Raw genomic sequence first — 18,412 nt, 5'->3', positions numbered from 1 at the left:
TGCTGGTTCACTAATTGACAGATCTGTACTATGAAAAATAACTTTAACATAATGAAGAAACCTACAAAGAAAATTCTATAGTAGTATTCTAAGGATTAGAAATGGTAACTACACTAAATGGTAATTGATTAGTAACTAAGCCATCGGAAAGAGGTTTATGTAGGGAGGAGTTCCAAAAAGCTTTGGTACAGTACAAAGTCTGAAATCCAAATTACTACTTTTCAGGCCTCCCGGGAAAAATTTCAAAGTCTACGAATGGAGAATATAATACTCAAGAAAAAGTAGGCATGCCATATAAAGCAATTTTCCCCCTGACTAACTGAGATTCCTGTATGTGACTTTGAATGACAGTGTTGATAATGACAAAATGACAACTCACTAACTGACTTAGTCACGACAGTACTTTCAGACCTGAGCTGTTGTGGGTGGTTAATATTTTCCTGTCTTACTTAAAATAATAAGGGAAAGCCCCAAAACATTTTTTTTTTTGAGTAAGATGTTACTCATACTGTTTTTTTTTTTTTTTTTCGGGGGAAGGTGATATAGTAGCAGTGAAGGGCGAAAGAAGAATGAGATCCCAAGGAACTTCAGGTGACATAGCAAATTGCATACTTCATTAATTTTTTGATTTCATCAAGTTTATTATTTTTTGTGGGCTTTTATTATTCCAGTAAAAAAAGTTTAATTCTGGAACTACAGGAGGCTCTGCAAAGCGAAAGCATGCTTCAATTTCAGTCAAGGAAAAAAATTGGTAAAGGTATATCCAGCTTAAATTATGTGGGTATGGCATCAGAAAAAGAAACTTTATGGTTTTTGTAGTATTCCGAGTCTCCACTTGTAAAGTATAACAGGAAAACCATTCATTACACTAAAAATGGTGACTATGACAAAGTAATCATTGAATGAGCGAGACAATATTACAGTAAGGGTATGTTATCTAATGCTAATGGTCTAAGCCAAAATATTTCCAAACAAAATCAATATAAGAACTGAGTGCACATATTCATTAACCAAATTTGAAAATCGTCAAAATTTCAGGCTCAAAAGCTTCAACGCATACTGAAACAACTGAACATTTTGCAAAGAAATTCATTAAACTCATTAACCCTTTGGCTACACATCCCGCAATTTCCATGGCCAACTCAAATGTAGCAAAATTTGCTCATCTCGCGATTTCCGCGGGCATATGTTTTTCTTCTTTAATGAGCAGCGCATCCCGTTTTCCCCCTGTTTAACCATTGAAATAAATTATATACAGCATTAGGCATTTAGTTTACGTTTCGGCCAACAGATATCGTTAGTTGTCCACTAAATTGCGGCATTTGAAGACACATGGTATTAGCGCTCAAACTTCACTTTTTGCCACTTTTTTCTTACAGAAATGGCTGTTAGAAAACGTTCAGCAATTATCTTGATTATTTAATTAAATTATTGAATTATTAATTAGATTTATTGAATCTGGTGTAAAGACTGTGAAGGTGGACTTTGCCTTGAACCCTATTTTGAACTTTATTATAACAAACTGCATTTCTAAGGTATTTTTCCCTCAGCGCTTTAAATTTTCTTAAATTTTATACATTTTACTTTTTTATATTATGCAATAAATAGAAATTAACTGTAATTCAACTGAAATTTATTTTATTTTATTTTATTTTTTATTTTTTTATTTTATTTTTTTTTTTTTTTGTGATATCTGAAATCGGTTTTTCGGACAACTTAGTTTCTGATGATAAAAATCTATATAAAAAATATTTTCTAGAAAGAAAAAAGTACATTAATTATCCAATATATATATATATTTAAAGTATGCAAAAATAAAATTAAAAAAAAATTTTTTTTGGGGGGGGGGGAAGTGGTTTTGGTCCACAAATTGAGCAGTCAGAGGGTTAATAGTGAAAACATGCCTCCAGAATAAATTTATAATGCTGAAGTTGTCTCCTTTTTCCTGGCAATATGTGCCATGAAATACCTTCCTAAGTTCTGCAGTAAAAGCTCAATTAATATCAAGTGATCCAAAAGTGAGCCTTATCGACGACAGAGTTCATAGCAGCAGTTGATGCCACATAAGACCTGATGTCTCATTGCCTATCCTATAAATTGATAATCAGAGTACTATCAAGTACATCAAAAATCCAATGTTTCACTCATGCACAAAGCACATTGACCAAAGGTACACATTTGTGCAAGATGAGTTCTCGAAGAGACATTTTCAATTAGGTTATACCAGAAGTAATGAACAACGAGCAGACATTCTGACAAAGGCACTTCCAGCACCTCATTTTCATTTTCAGAAGAGGTTGATTAGTGTAAAAACAGTCAATAAGTAAAGGTTAATCTATATAAACAATGACTATTTTCATGCTCGAAGGAGGCTGTTGAGAATCGAGCATTTAATTGATGTTATGTGCAGTTTCATTGGCATCATTGTTTTGTTGTAGTATTATGTTTTATGCGTCTGGCATCACTATTATTCCTGTCATTCTAAAAGTTTTTATGTAAACAATAAGACGTACGCAAGTCCTCTTTACCTTTTTGTTATCAAAGTCCGAAATTCATTTAGCCATCACTCTGTTTTGTTAATTTTATAACAATAATGAAAATAAATAAATAAATAAATAAGCTGGATTAAATTAGATCATGATCTTATGGTGATGGAATGTTTCCTGAATATGATATTTTCCTATGCACTTGCAATCCTGACGGTAGTCTTCTATGACATCTTCATAGCACAGAATTATATTTTGTTCATGATCAGTTTTGATCCTAGCTTATCAGAGTAAACTGTAGATCAACAACTCGCAGGTATGTACCCGGATGAGAAAGCCTATCATGAAGAACCTATCTGTATTATTATATACCACACACTTGTAATGGCATAAAATGTAAATAATTAGTTTTGAAAGTAACTCACAAATACTTTAATAATTATAAATGTTTACTTTGCATATTATTGTATTATTGTTTTAGGCAACAGTTTTTTTATCTTTAGAATTTGTTTCTAAAAACAGAACATGAGTTTTTGACTACTGAGTTGGTGAATAAAATTATATTTGGTGTTGATACGGGAATCTTCATTTTTAGCAGTCCAGTCAAACATTGTTGCAATAGTAAATTTCGTGTGCATCTTATTATGTTGTATCAACTGAGGATTCATAACAGGTGTACTTATATTTGGTGACCCAGCAGCAGTCGACTTGTTTATTTAACATGACTATGGAAAACATAACAGAAGCCACTATGTTAACAGATGCCAAAGTGAATAAAGTTATAAGGTATTTCTTCCGCCTTCTTTGCGTGCCTTCGTGGTGTAGTGGTTCTGCATACTGGGCCGATATTCCAGAGGTCCGTGGTTCGATTCCCGGCAAAGGCGATTGCTCATTTTTCATCTCGCCTGCTTCCAAAAAATACTTAATGCCTCTAGTAAGCAATAAAATTCCGACATTTTAGCGTGAAAAACCTGACATTTGGTTTTTCCAAGCAAAAGCCCAATTTCAAATAAATAAAGTCGCAACTGAAGAGACTAGAATAAATTATTTGATATCTCAGCTTGAACTGAAGTATGTTGAAAACATACGAGACATTATTAAAGACATTAAGGCTAATAAATATTCTATGGCCGAAGAAAGATTTTTAAATGTATTCAAAGAAAGTGAAAATAAGCGAATTAAGCATCTGTTTACTGGATTAGATGACCTCAGACATTATAAATCAAGTCAACTTTTGCAGCATGTGAAAAGTCTACCTGCAGACGATTTTCCGGAAAAAGTGCCAAAATCATTATGGTTGGATAAGATGCCCGATTTTATAAAGAATATTCTTTTTGTCAGTGAAGAATAATTAGAGAACCTGGCCACAATGGCTGACAAAATTCTTGAGATGAAATCTGAAAAAGAAATTTATGCTGTTTCTCCAAACGTTAATGACGCTTTATTTGCAAGAACAGCTGCCTTAGAACAAAAAATTGATTCAAAGCAAATAAATGATTGCTCTAGACCAAGCTTTAGATAGCATCATTAAAATACACCTGAGTCGTAGCCATTCGACAAGGAGATTTAATATGAAAGGTAAATATTGTTTTTTCATTTTAATTTTTGTAACCATAGTCGACCTGAGAAATATTATTCACCATCTGCTTGACGAGAGAAGTCAGAAAACTTCATAGTGCAACAGATGAGCGGCTACTACTGTTGCTGGCACAGTCAAAAGTCGTTAAATCGGACACCCATAATCCAGAATGATCTATAATCTGGACCTCAAGTGGTTATAACTTCTGACATCTCAGCAGGAAAAAATTTTATTGTCATAAACTCTAAACTTGGAATAATGAAATGAACAGTAAACTTATCAAGCAAATCAGTAACTTATCAAAATAAAACAGTAAACTTATCAAACAAGTAACAAACAGTAATCCTTCAGTTAACTAAGTTTTTTCTAGTCATTCAAGCTTTATTCTTTATTTAACTAGTCATAGAATGTGATGTAAAATTATGATAACAAATTAAGCACTTACCTGATTTGTCATCACTACACTAAAGGTGGAAAAAGTCAGAAAATTATAATATGATTATAGTTACGGCAAAGCACTCGAGGGCTAAGTGCCTAAGGGAAAAGATGCCTTTGTGGAGGATTTACGGGAAACTAGCATGTATTCACGTCACACCACAGGGAAAATAAAAACACCTGTATAGCAAGCCAGTTTCACTAGGTTCGAATCCAGGGTCAACAAGCAGCACTCAGCAGTCTTAACTACCTAATCAATGGTTGAGTACTTTTACAGACTTTGCATGTAATGTAATGTCTTTTAGACCACACATAAATGAACAAAGAACCATCTTCACCAGAATAAAATCTGAAGATTGCAGACAGACCATTCAGAGTACTACTAAAAAGTTTCCAGGAAAAAGGCATAGAGAGTCATTAACTTTTTCATTGCTTTAACACCTGAATAAGAAATGCAAGAGACAAAGGCTTTAAAAAATTCTTCAAGATATCTATGGAGAAAGTAATTTAATGCTGAAAGTTCAAAAAATATTGTTTAAACACAATGAGGAATTTGAGATAAAATAGTTCACTTGTGTTTGTCGATGATCAGTTATTAGAAAATAAAATGCATAGTCACCATTCTGAATATCGTCCATATTAGAAAATTTGTTTTCACCAATTTGTATTTAATTGCAGTAAGAGACATATACTCATAATAGAAACATGAATAATACACATCTTCATACTTTAAACTACTAGATGTATTAAATTTAAAATAAATGACATACAGTTAAATTAAATCCGGATATCTTCCTTTTTTCTATACATTAAATTAAAAAAGGTACAAAAAGCAGGCATATAAATGGAACTGTATCATACATATTTGCAAAATTCTTTACATCCATAATTTCCAATACAAAATGATTTCAGTTTCATTTAAGTTTTCAATCAACTGGGTTAGTCTTGGCCAACATTACCATGAATAATTGGGTTCTGCTATACTTTGCTAAAGAATTCATTGTAATAATTTATAATAATTTAGTTATTCAAAAATACATTGTGTTAGAAAATATATGTGTTAATTTGACATTATAATTGAAATTAAACAGATTAGATCAAAATTCTTGCATACAACTTGTCTATATTAAGTGCAAACTTACTTAGTCATTATCATATTTTTCTCAATAAAATTTAAGATGCCATAAAATCTTTAATATTACATTTCAGGTTTCAATAATACAATACAATGTATTTTTTAAAACTTGTAAAGAAAACTCAGTCAAATATTTGTAAAAACCTAAGTAAGTTACTAAATGTAATTTTTACTAAATACTGAAAATTATAATACATCTTTACATACTAGCCCCATATGTATAGCAACATTTACATTATCACTTTGGTATACCATAGTTTTGGATTTTTTGCACGGTGAAATAATACTAAAATCACAACATATAGTCCATCACTTTGCCAACTGAAAAATCATATTAAAATGCTGTCAAATCAGGTTAAGTAAAAACCAAAGAGAGCAGAGGGGGGGATCTATGTGTAATCGAAAATTTGACTGACCAAAAGTTTCGGTACACTGTGCCTGAAAAAGACCTGACTATAATAGCAAGTTCAAGAATGGGTTGCACAGAACGTAATAATTAATTTGATACAAAAAATATTTTCAAATAATTAAAATCAAAATACAGTCAAAAGTCGTTCATTCGGACACCCATAATCCGGAATGATCTATAATGCGGACCTCAAAGCTACAAACTTTCCGCATGTTGCGTCAACCTTGACGCAGGCGCGTAAGACTTTTACGGCTGCGAATATGTGTGTGAGCATGCGCGTAATACGTTTACGCTTTTGCGTTTAATGTATAACGGACAGTATAAGCTAAGCTAAAATTATCTAATTCAGTTAATGTTGCAGATTGCGTTGTTCCTTAATCTTCGAATTGGATCCGGCTTATTATTTTTTGCAGACTGTTAGAGCAATTTTATAAAAGTAAGCTTGAACTTTCGATTATGTCAAATAGAATTTCCGATATATGTTTACTAATATGTAAAGGATCTACAAAGCGAAAGTATGTTTAGAAGTCCATTAAACAAAAAGTGGAATTGCTGCAAAAAATGGATAAAGGCATAACCTTCTTTTCTCAAACAATTCCGAAATCTGTTTATCAATTTCACGCTGCTCTGCGGCCCGGGGAGGGGGGGGAGGGAAACGCTGCAGCGTGCAATGAATTGGAAGTTAATCTGTCAGCACTATCCTTATCTTCAGGGCAGATGTTTTTATTTTATTTGGCTTATAATTCCTTACTAAATGTAGCATTTCATCTCGATGTATTCCGTCTTTGATACGATTTAAATCAAATTCCTCGTCATTATAATTCGCTTCCGATAAAGAAGAAAGTGAGACAGAGGTTATTGAAAATGAAAAAATGTCGATTGACAAATTAGTTGGTATTCTCGACACAGCAATTATAGGACTTGAACAGCGGAACTTTCTAACTGAACAAGAAATTATGTCTGTTTATAAAATTAAAGAGAAAGTATTATCACATAAAACGAAGCAACTTAAACAACTTACATTGAAAGAAATGTTTAATAAAGTAAACAAATAAATATTAAGCTTCTTTTTGTAAATTTTGATACCGTTTAGATCATAATTGTTCTTTATTTCATAAATTACGGTTTCATATTTTTAATTTTATAATTTCTGCATGCCATCTTACCAGATTTAAACTAATGATCTATTATCCGGAATCGCCAAAGTCCCGACGAGTCCAGATTAACGACTTTTGACTGTATTCAAATTTTTAATAATATATTTAAATCAGGGGGGAAACTGCTTAGAGTAGCTTAAAAGCAGTTCATTATGACATAGAATTAGTATACATTCATTTGAAAATCAGTGAAAATAAAATATTCAATTTGCAATTGGTAATCTCAGCCTCTCATTTGTATAACTCACTCAGTTATACAATTTTTCTATCTAGCAGAAAAAGAATAAAAATAATGCTTCAGTTACCACATTCATATGCCACAAATTTCAAGTATACTCAATTATGCATAGCAAAAATAGTATTAGCTCAGATTTAAAAAAAAAAAAAAAAAAAAAAAAAAAAAAACTTTCTTCTACTAAATTATATTACACTTATCAGGAACTGCACAAGCCAAGAAAGTAGTTTTTTAAGCACACCCCTACAAAATCCTCTGGATCTTAATTTTCAAAGGTTATCCTAGTACCCCATTTCCCTTACTAAATTTAAAACAAGCATTCCATTTCTTTTCTAGTAAAATGTTATGCTGCTTTTTTAAAAATATGCACATGTTAAATGTATATATAGAAAGATTTTTTCCCTTATATTTTGGATTCCTTATATGCTTATATTTGGATTTTAGAACAATGAGGAGAAAGGAAATTTTCATTTATTTATTTTTCATTAAAGACAGAAGTCAATCAAGCAGCAAAGTACCAATGACATAAATAATCTGTAATCAAAAATGTTTAAAAAAAAGGAAAAGAAAGATTTCATCATAAAATTATAAAGAAACAGTGCGCAGTATTCAAATAACTGATCTTGATTTCAGAATGGAAAATCTGAGATTTTGGAATCAAATACTAGAATCAAGCTTACCCACTAGCAATGAGTTAAAGGGGGGGAATCATTTATTTTGGCTCAAAACTAACAAATGGAAGCTTTTCAGCCTCTTAGGGATGTCTGGAAAAACCAAACAGAAAGTGAATATATATATATATAATCATTGTCTGAATCAACAAAGCATAGGAGTTGAACGTTCAAGTATTATAATCTTGACAGATCTCCCAAAATTAATCATTCATTATGAAATGAAAGGCAACTTGTTTATGATCAAATTAGCTTATTTTCAGAAAACAAAAAAAAGAAGATTTGCAATACAGACGGGAATAAGAAACTATCACCTCTAGTTACGCTGAAAACCATACTGCTTCAATGATTTATCAATAACAACCTTCTCAGTATGGTGGTTAAAAAAACTGACATATTGTTGGGCCTTGCTTTGAGTTTCAAAGAAGGTATGCGTGTTTGTAAATGTACACTGCCTCTGCAGCATAAGTGTGATTTTGAACCTAAGTCTCCTACAATAGTTAAAGGCAAGGAAGGGATAAGAGAACCTTAGAATCCATCTCCTACGGTGCTCTGGAATAAAATTGGGATGGAGATGGGTCAATTCAAATCATACTCTCACATGTAAGGATCAAGTTTTACACTTATTCTAAATGTTTGACATAATCTGAATGAAGATAATAACTATCACAAAAATGAAAATGCATGAAAAAATGTGATTATTTAAAGAAAGGCTTGTGGCTAATTTTTAAAATTAGTCAAATTTTAATTCTACTTCTGATTGCAGGTTAAAATTTGTTAACACTTGCATACAAAAATATTGAATTACAAGAATAATTTGCAATGCTGCTAATAGATATATCATTCATTTTTTACTTAATTTCAAGTAAAACATATGGTACATAATCGAAATAAGCTATAAAGTGAACTATTTCCCATCGTTTTTTTTTGCTACACTTTTATAAAAATGCTCCTTTTAAAACTTAATAAAGATAGCAAAAGCCTATTAAAAGTGATTATTTGAAACACATATATTTAACAAACTTCATAATGGTTTTATACATTTTATCAATGTATTTTTATTTAATATTGTATCGTAATGATTTACATTAAACATTGCAAATACAGAATTAACCATACAATTAAATTATGTTCTCAGTACACTATCAGAAACAGAATTTCAGCACAAATTTTTAGTTACTGTATCAACTGGAAAGTTCAGTAGTTTTTCAAATCGAAGCATGTTTTCATCTAACTATTTTCTCACTGCTTATATGGAATGATCTTGATTAAAGTAGATGTTTAAACAGTCTTTTCTGTTCATATTACATATTCTAGCAAATGCGTGGCATCATTTTTGTTTGGTGCAGTGCTAAGAAAGAAAAACCTAGAAGTTCATCTTCATCATATTAGGCTCTCTTTTTTAAAAAAAAAAAAGAAAAAAATACTAATCAGACCGCCTGTAAAACTCACTCTATATGTGGACAAAGTGCTGTTTCCAATGACATAATTCAAAGGTGGTTTCAGAAGTTTAAGCACAAAAATTTCAGCTACGAAGATGAGGCCTGTTCTGGACCACATCCTCTGCAAACAGTAATAAATAAAATGACGCTATCACTGCACAGTTCAGGAACTATCAGACAGAATAAATTTTTAAAAAAGTACAGTATATGATCGTTTGAAGAAGATTACCTACGAAAGCTGCTATATGTATACCCATAATATCATAACAAAGTATGCTGGCACAAATTTAAGCATATTATTTTTGCTATAAGGAAATAAAAAAAAGCTCCTTTTTAAAACAGCTCACTATTGGAGATGAAAAGTGGATACTATGCAGAAATGCTGGAAAAAAATGGAGTACACCAAAACATTCTTTAGTAACACTAGGAGGCAGGCTTGAAAAAGTAAAGCTTTGTGTATGATGGAACTACAAAGTAATTATATAACATGAATTGTTGCCATCAGCTTAGACAATAAATTTGGATAAATACTTATTCTTAAATGGAAGTTTTAAAAGAAGAGCTCGAAGCAAAACACCCAGAACCGACTAATCATTAAGGCAGTCTTCCATCATGACTGTTTTAACACAAGATCTAACTTCGTATAATATACAATTTATTTCACTTTAAAAACACATACAGATAAATGCAACTATTTACATGTAGAGTTTAGTATAATGGTCAAACGATCCATACATCTTAATGATGAAAAACATTCAGCATCTCAGTAATGTAACTTAACTGCTGCTTACTTAATGGCTTAGAACGGGAGTTTTTCCGATCACAACATTCAAAAACAAAAGTGGTTGCAAGATTCATTTATCAGACAAAATTGCAAAACGAACTATTAAATAGTAAGAAACATGAAATGCTTAATAGGAGTCGCAACAATGACAATACCTAACCCAACATTTTAATAAATGCCAACCACGTATTGAAAGTACCTGGGATGTTTTGTGACCCTCCCACATACAATAGACCTTGCCTTCACTTCAAATTGCTTCAAAGTTCCCTGAATGACCTGGGGTTCACTTGTTTGGCAACTGTCAAACAGCAACCTGATAAATACTTTAAAAATAAACCCAATTATTTTCTTAAAAAGGGAATTTTTCAGTTTTTAGAGAAATAATGAAAGTCATAGAATGGAATTATGCTTATGTGATTCAATGAAATTTTCTTATGCTTGTGTACTGCTTCATTTATACGTCATTGTCAAGAAACTGCAGAACTTTCCAGAAGACCAAATACATCAGAAAACCTGTCATAAATATTGCCTGGAGGAAAAATTGCTCACCTAAAGGAGTTAAAAACTTGACTATTTTAGATACACGATATTTAGGATAAGTAGTGTCCCAATGAGCAGTACGGATCAGGAATATATTGCGAGTAAATGTCGATGGAGATTTCTTTTCTGCCACGGAAGGACTAAATGTTTCATACAGAAAGGTTATTTAAATAAAATGAACAAACATGAAAATTCAAAAAGTATACATTAGACAAATATTAATATATAAAAGCATAAATGGGATAAAAATAATATTAACTTAAAAGAAGCTCTGAAAGAGTAAAAAAGCCTGATCTGTATTTTTAAAATGTCATTTATTATTAATGGTTTATTTATGACAATGCAATAATCCACTCATTTTTGATGCAAATAAAGAAAAATTTAATTTTTAGAAAATTCAGTGATAAATTTAATGGAAACTGTTTCTTATATGTGCAAACAAACCTATTAGTAGAAATGTATACAAAGTCCGAGATCCAGAATTGCGACTTTGGCAACTCTGTGTTTAGGAGATTTAACTAGTAAGTACAGTTCATCAATTTAAACTAATAAGATGACATATAGACAGTGCAACATTGAGGCTTCAATTACTGTTGTTTAGGTCGTATAAAAAAAATGCCCTTCCGCAGAGTCGGTGCCAGAAGAGGTAGAACAGATGCGGCTGCACTAGGTGGCCTAGCTTACGAATACTGAAAATTTTAGAATTTAGGAAAGTATTGGGCAACAGAATTTAAGACTCACCTCAGATTCAAGTGGCAAAAAGCGTAATGCAGACATTGAGGCTCAACCACTCAAATGCCAAAACTATGGCCCTAACATTAATATAACACCAATCAGTACACTGTTATTGATCTTGGTGAGACTTCCCTAAGCCAGCAAATGTTTGAAAGTAACAGGCAAGAATGCCAGTTAGCCCAGAGATAACTTAATCTGTAGTAGTAATAATTTTAATATTAATTATTTTTATTAACTATATCAGATTGGCTGCTTTCCCGACTTTCAAAATTGCATTTGATAGTCTGGTAAGTTGCTAAACTAGCACTGCATCACTAAATCCCATTAATTTTTGCAGTTTTTAACTTGCCTTTTGCCTAAATCTTGCGTTGCTATGTATTTTAAGACGAGTAGAGCTATTTATATTGTTTTGAAAAAAACTGACAGTTCAAGACTGGGAGGCCCTTTCTATCAAAAAGATCTGATATATAACCTGCACAATTTTCTAACCAGTACAATCTTTGGTCTTAAGGTGTGCAGATTATTGGAATTTTATTGAATTGCATAATGTTTATTTAATGCACAGATATTAATACATTTTCTAGAAATACTTTAATGATAAATAAATCTATTTAAAATTTAATGTGAAATCCAATAATATACATTACTTGTAAATAGAATTTTAAAAACTAAACACTGAGAAATAATTTACTTGTCCCAATCATAATTCCATGGTTTTGATTTTTTCCAAATATACATATCTTTCCTATACATAATGAATGATCTGCAAAATAAAAAATAATAATACTTAAAATAATGTAGTTTGCTTTTAATGCAAAACACTATAATTTTGTCATATTCATTGACGCATAAATGAAATTCTAAACAAAGAAGCCATAAAAATATGACAGATGGAAAAAAATATTTATTATGGCAAAAATTCTGAATATTTCAACGACACACATTCTTTTCTATTAAAATATGATCAAAGAAATACATACACCTGTATGACATATTATACTGTCGACTGTGAAAGTTGGCTACAATCAAACCATGAAATTTGATGGAGATCCCATCAAAGATGCATCAATCATTCCTGCACAATTATCAAGAAACTGACAATTTTTTTTATTTAATAAACAATCAGTATTTGATTCCTTTCATTTTTGTGCTTCACAAACAGGTTTTGTTAACTTTTTGTTAGCCCTCCGATTTTACCAAAAGCTCTGTTAGGAATGCTACAAGTACACATTTCCTGCAGATAAATGTGTCAATCTATTGTTTTGTTGGCAATATCATATCTTGTTCATCAATACACACTTTTTTAAGGTAGTAGTCCATAACTCTGAAAATAATCCACTGCTTACAATTGTATAGATGCAGATCTCGAATTTTAATCTTCTTCCAAAATTCATGAAAAATGTCCAGCAATAACAGTTAGTTTACATCCCTGTTCCTAAAAACAAACCACGGCTTATCGGGAATCAATCGGGTTAACAGAAGTGCAGATGATATGAGGGTGTTGTTACATCATGTTTATTCATAACTAGCTCAAAATTCACTACTTGGTGACAGCTTAGTAGCTATTAGAATAATTAAACAACTACCAGATATAGATTATTATGTATCAATGTTTTTCAATCTTTTTATCCAATATTTCCCTTACACTGTGTCATATAATCATTCTCTCTCAAAGATTCTTTATTTCAAAAAGTGCACTGAAAATGTTAGGCTTAATAAATACGAAAAATTAATTTCTATTTAATTGCCACAAAACATTGTGGGACAGACAAAACAGAAAGTGCAAGTATGATGCAATAATAATTATAAAACTACCATAATTTCTGGAAGACACGCCACGGCGTTTACATGTTTTCAGCAAGTGCGGCATTTCTACCCATGTGGCGCTTAGGTGCACTTAAAAAAAATACACTTCCTATGATGTCATTGTACTTAGTTTGCCGCTGTTCCCACACAAAAGACCACTCATTGTTGTGATTTATATCACCTGTCTGATGGTAATATCAGAACAACCCCATGAAATTCATTGTGGCAAGGAGAGCAAGATTGCGCCTGTCATTGGTAAGAGCACCATACATATTGCCTTAAGCACCATACAGTTGACAGTACCCCTTCGCTCCATTCTGCTTCCAATTTTTATGGACAGCATCCTGAGCAGGAGCGGTCTCCCACCCCTCTTCCCCTACCTCTTGAGAGGACTTTCGGCTCGCCATAGACCACTCGGTTGCTTTCTGTGAACTTTGTTTTGTTTACATTCTTTCCCTTGAACGGACCTACGTGCCTTATTCACCCTAAATAGAATCTCATAACAATAACATTCTTCCCTCTTTCAAATCAGCATTCTCATCAGTTTGAATGGTCTATTCTCTGCCATTGGATGAATCTTCCAGGAACCATTTTCTCCTCTTCCCTGCCTTTCCCACTGTAAATCTATTGCGATTCTGTTTTCAAAGGTGGACACGACTCCACCTGTGTTGCAATAACGAACTTCAGCTTATTTTCCCCTTCAGCACAAATCGATTTTTTTTAGATTGTTTTTAACCCGGGAGCACAAGCAAGTACACTGGGTCCGAAAGACCCGATTTGTGTTTTTTGAAGAAAAAATTATAAATCTTCAGAAAAAGTGTTACATCTATGCAAATAATAAATTTTTTGATGAAACTTTAAAAAAAATGCAGATTAAAATTTTTAATTTCTCCAAATGCTTTAATGAAATAAATTTTCTTAAAGGATTAGAAAATTGCATTATATATTAGCATAGGGGGGAAATACATTGATTCTTTATTTTCTTTGTTAGCACTGCAGACACAGAGAAAAAAATGCAACAACAAATGTCAGCAGCACATTGAACAGAGTGTACAAATGTTAGCAGCACATTGAACAATGCGTTGTGCGTTACAAATACATATATTTTTCACATTCCGCACACTACTTTTAATTTTTCAGTGCTTTTCCACTGGGCAAACACTGCATTTTTTTTTTTTTTATCGTTTTTGATAATTTTTTTTTTTTTTTCCAATAAAGCAATTTGTGTCATGTTCACTTTCATTTCGGAATGTATATCAGTTTCTGAGAAAGAATATCATGTGAAGTAACAATGCACAAGCACTTCCATCCTCATTTTCTTCAATACATTCATCACCAGTTTGATGCATCTAATAACTTTTGCAACATTTCTTTATGGTAAGACAAATTACATGGCATCTTTGCCACTGTCTGTACTGTTACAAATCAACTATGTAATAGTAATATGAATAGGCACGCTGGGTACAAAAGACCCGATTCAGTCAAAACCAAGACACCAAATCAAAGCCCCAGCGAAAAAAATTCAGAAGCATAAAGAGGTCGATCTCAAATATGACTACACTGGACCTCAACAATTTGCATAAAACAGACATGCTTTGAGAAAGATTTGTTTAATTGTGCAAGTCCACTGGACCCAGTGACAAAAGGGTTGTTGATAATGGATTCCATGCATTTTGAGTTACTTGAGTCAACGAAAACCAGATGTCAAAAACTGCCTACGACCTGAGCAATAATTCCTGGTGGTTTGACAAAAATCTTGCAACCATTAGATTTGTCAGTTAATAAATCCTTCAAAGCTGAAGTCCGAATTTATTTTTGAGTTATGGTTTCATTTGGAGCATTTTTCTTAACTGATGTATCATATATCAGGACATAGGTCAAGATTTTGCGTCCATGACGATTTCATGTGCAATTTAATTTATTGCGCCGTTTCTGCGTAATTTTAGTTTTTTTCAGCCATTTTTCTCGAGTGTGGCATTTATACTGATGTGGCCTTTTTTCAGGAAATTATGGTAAATAGAACAGAAAGTGACCTATTCTATTTAAACATAATTAAAGAATCATAGACTATGCTAGTTGACAAGAGCTACATATGCGCCAGTGATTTTCAACCAATCAGGAGTACAAACTATAACCAAGAGCTAAAAGCAAAGACTGGTTATGATGGAATTGAAATCCCATGCAAGAATGGATGAAAAATTTAAACCCAGCCACAATTAAGCCCAATACACTAATAAAAATGCATCCCTATTTATATTAATTAAATATATTAACTTACAGAATAATAAATTACATGGATTTGTCAAACATAAAAATAAAATTGCAGTGCTTGGAGAGGAATGAAAAATCTGATATGTGATGAGGGAGGCATGCAGTGAAAAGACTGAAAACCACCAATACATAAATAATACATAATAATGTATAATTAAATTATATGATATATATTAATATACATTTGCCTTTCATTTCTTATGCAACGCAACCTAAACATTTCAAAGCATAAAGTGAAAGGTCAAATAAGTAACCTAAAGGTAAATTTCTAGTTTTCATTATTATTGTTACAAGAGTCCATATTTGCAAGATTATTATTTCCATAGAAGTTCATCTGCATATTAAACGCTTCTGTCCACCTAAGCCCTGTAAACGACATATTAAATTACTACATAATATTCAGAATGTTACCCTCTTCTCAGTATTCACTAATACTTAAATCATGTTTTCAATGAGAAAGTTTATATTAAAGTAAAATTATTATGTGTTTATATAAAGAACTAGTCATTATTCAAATTATTATTAAGGAAAGTTATTACACTTCCTGAAAATGCCAATAAACTTTCAGGGGTAGACAAAACAATAGGTGCAAAGTACAGCATTGCACAATTATTACCACATTGCTTAAGCAGACTATTTTAAACTCAGAAGTCGTAACAGTACATCTCTGACACTGTATGATACAGTGTATACCTTCATTGGTAACATATGTAAGAAATATCAATGACTGTGTTGCTTGAGAAGTATGATATAAAGCGCAGGCTTTTCAATAATTAACAATTAATGCTGAAGAGAAATGCAGTGTGCAATAAGAAAAATGTCTCATAGTCCTCATTTTATGATTTAAACATTTGTGATCACATATTGACAAACACATTGCACAGGTAAGGCTTAGCCTCTGTTGAACATGTTGAAATCGAATACCAAAGGAGCAATATCATGTAGAAAGGACAGGCACTGAAGCTCAGTGGTTAATCCCGAGATACTGAGGTTTGATGAATCAGCATCAGAATGTAGCATGGCAGGTCGCCCAGAATGCAATAGGGCAACCAGTTCTAATTCCCAAGAAACCCCTCCAGTGAAAAACGGGGGGGGGAGGAATTTGTGAATCCTCAGTAAACAATATGCACAGTGTTTATAAGAGCATAAAGTTTGCACAAATGCTTTCGCATATAAATGCATTACATGCTTGTGGTGTGTGAATCATTTCCATAGAATTCACTTTCATGAAAGTTTGTATTGCCTTCTCTTACTGCATTGCCATGCCATACAGAAATATATACTGGCTTCCAAAAGTTGAGCACAGAATACGAATTAGTAGTTTTCAAAAGCGTAGTTCAATTAGAGTGGTTAAAAATCACTATGGATGCAGATGGCAGTATGACGTTTATGAGAAAAATAGTTCACAGTAAAAGGCTGAATATCTGGCATTTAACTAACCAAAAAGCTCAAGTAATGGGAATATTTTCAAATTTTGGAAACTTTTTTTAACATAAAATTAAGCAAATTTGTACTTTTGCCATAAAGCCCAAATAGGACTATGATTTGAATTAAACAAAAACTGTCACCAAACAGTATGATTTAGCACTAATAATGGACAAGCTTGATGAACGTTGTGGCTTCATATGTAAACCCAATCAATTCTTGATAAGTTGGTTTAAATTTTGTTTCACCAAGTTGTATCACAAATGCTTTCGCATATAAATGCATTACATGCTTGTGGTGTGTGAATCATTTCCATAGAATTCACTTTCATGAAAGTTTGTATTGCCTTCTCTTACTGCATTGCCATGCCATACAGAAATATATACTGGCTTCCAAAAGTTGAGCACAGAATACGAATTAGTAGTTTTCAAAAGCGTAGTTCAATTAGAGTGGTTAAAAATCACTATGGATGCAGATGGCAGTATGACGTTTATGAGAAAAATAGTTCACAGTAAAAGGCTGAATATCTGGCATTTAACTAACCAAAAAGCTCAAGTAATGGGAATATTTTCAAATTTTGGAAACTTTTTTTAACATAAAATTAAGCAAATTTGTACTTTTGCCATAAAGCCCAAATAGGACTATGATTTGAATTAAACAAAAACTGTCACCAAACAGTATGATTTAGCACTAATAATGGACAAGCTTGATGAACGTTGTGGCTTCATATGTAAACCCAATCAATTCTTGATAAGTTGGTTTAAATTTTGTTTCACCAAGTTGTATCACAAATGCTTTCGCATATAAATGCATTACATGCTTGTGGTGTGTGAATCATTTCCATAGAATTCACTTTCATGAAAGTTTGTATTGCCTTCTCTTACTGCATTGCCATGCCATACAGAAATATATACTGGCTTCCAAAAGTTGAGCACAGAATACGAATTAGTAGTTTTCAAAAGCGTAGTTCAATTAGAGTGGTTAAAAACCACTATGGATGCAGATGGCAGTATGACGTTTATGAGAAAAATAGTTCACAGTAAAAGGCTGAATATCTGGCATTTAACTAACCAAAAAGCTCAAGTAATGGGAATATTTTCAAATTTTGGAAACTTTTTTTAACATAAAATTAAGCAAATTTGTACTTTTGCCATAAAGCCCAAATAGGACTATGATTTGAATTAAACAAAAACTGTCACCAAACAGTATGATTTAGCACTAATAATGGACAAGCTTGATGAATGTTGTGGCTTCATATGTAAACCCAATCAATTCTTGATAAGTTGGTTTAAATTTTGTAAA

General features: G+C 32.1%; 1 protein-coding gene across 2 annotated transcripts in view; it reads right to left on the bottom strand.

The window, feature by feature from the left end:
- Positions 1-18,412, bottom strand: part of LOC146993096 (serine/threonine-protein phosphatase Pgam5, mitochondrial-like) — a 76,905-nt gene that overhangs the window by 46,019 nt on the left and 12,474 nt on the right. Inside the window, exons 2-3 of one of the 2 annotated variants that reach the window (XM_085806976.1) lie at positions 12,300-12,371; positions 10,883-11,013 (exon numbers count right to left, since the gene is read on the bottom strand). In XM_085806976.1, the coding sequence (XP_085663102.1) occupies positions 10,883-11,013; positions 12,300-12,361 (193 nt within the window). In that variant the 5' untranslated portion in view covers positions 12,362-12,371. The remainder of the gene's footprint in view (positions 1-10,882; positions 11,014-12,299; positions 12,372-18,412) is intronic. The other variant, XM_085806977.1, reaches the window with a different exon arrangement.

Source organism: Stegodyphus dumicola, chromosome X1, assembly GCF_044657685.1.
Source record: "Stegodyphus dumicola isolate Sdum_Otavi_A_Nest chromosome X1, ASM4465768v1".
Classification (NCBI taxonomy): Eukaryota; Metazoa; Arthropoda; class Arachnida; order Araneae; family Eresidae; genus Stegodyphus; species Stegodyphus dumicola.
The sequence above is the reverse complement of the archived record's forward strand: the minus strand, read 5'-3'. Positions and strand labels throughout refer to the sequence as shown.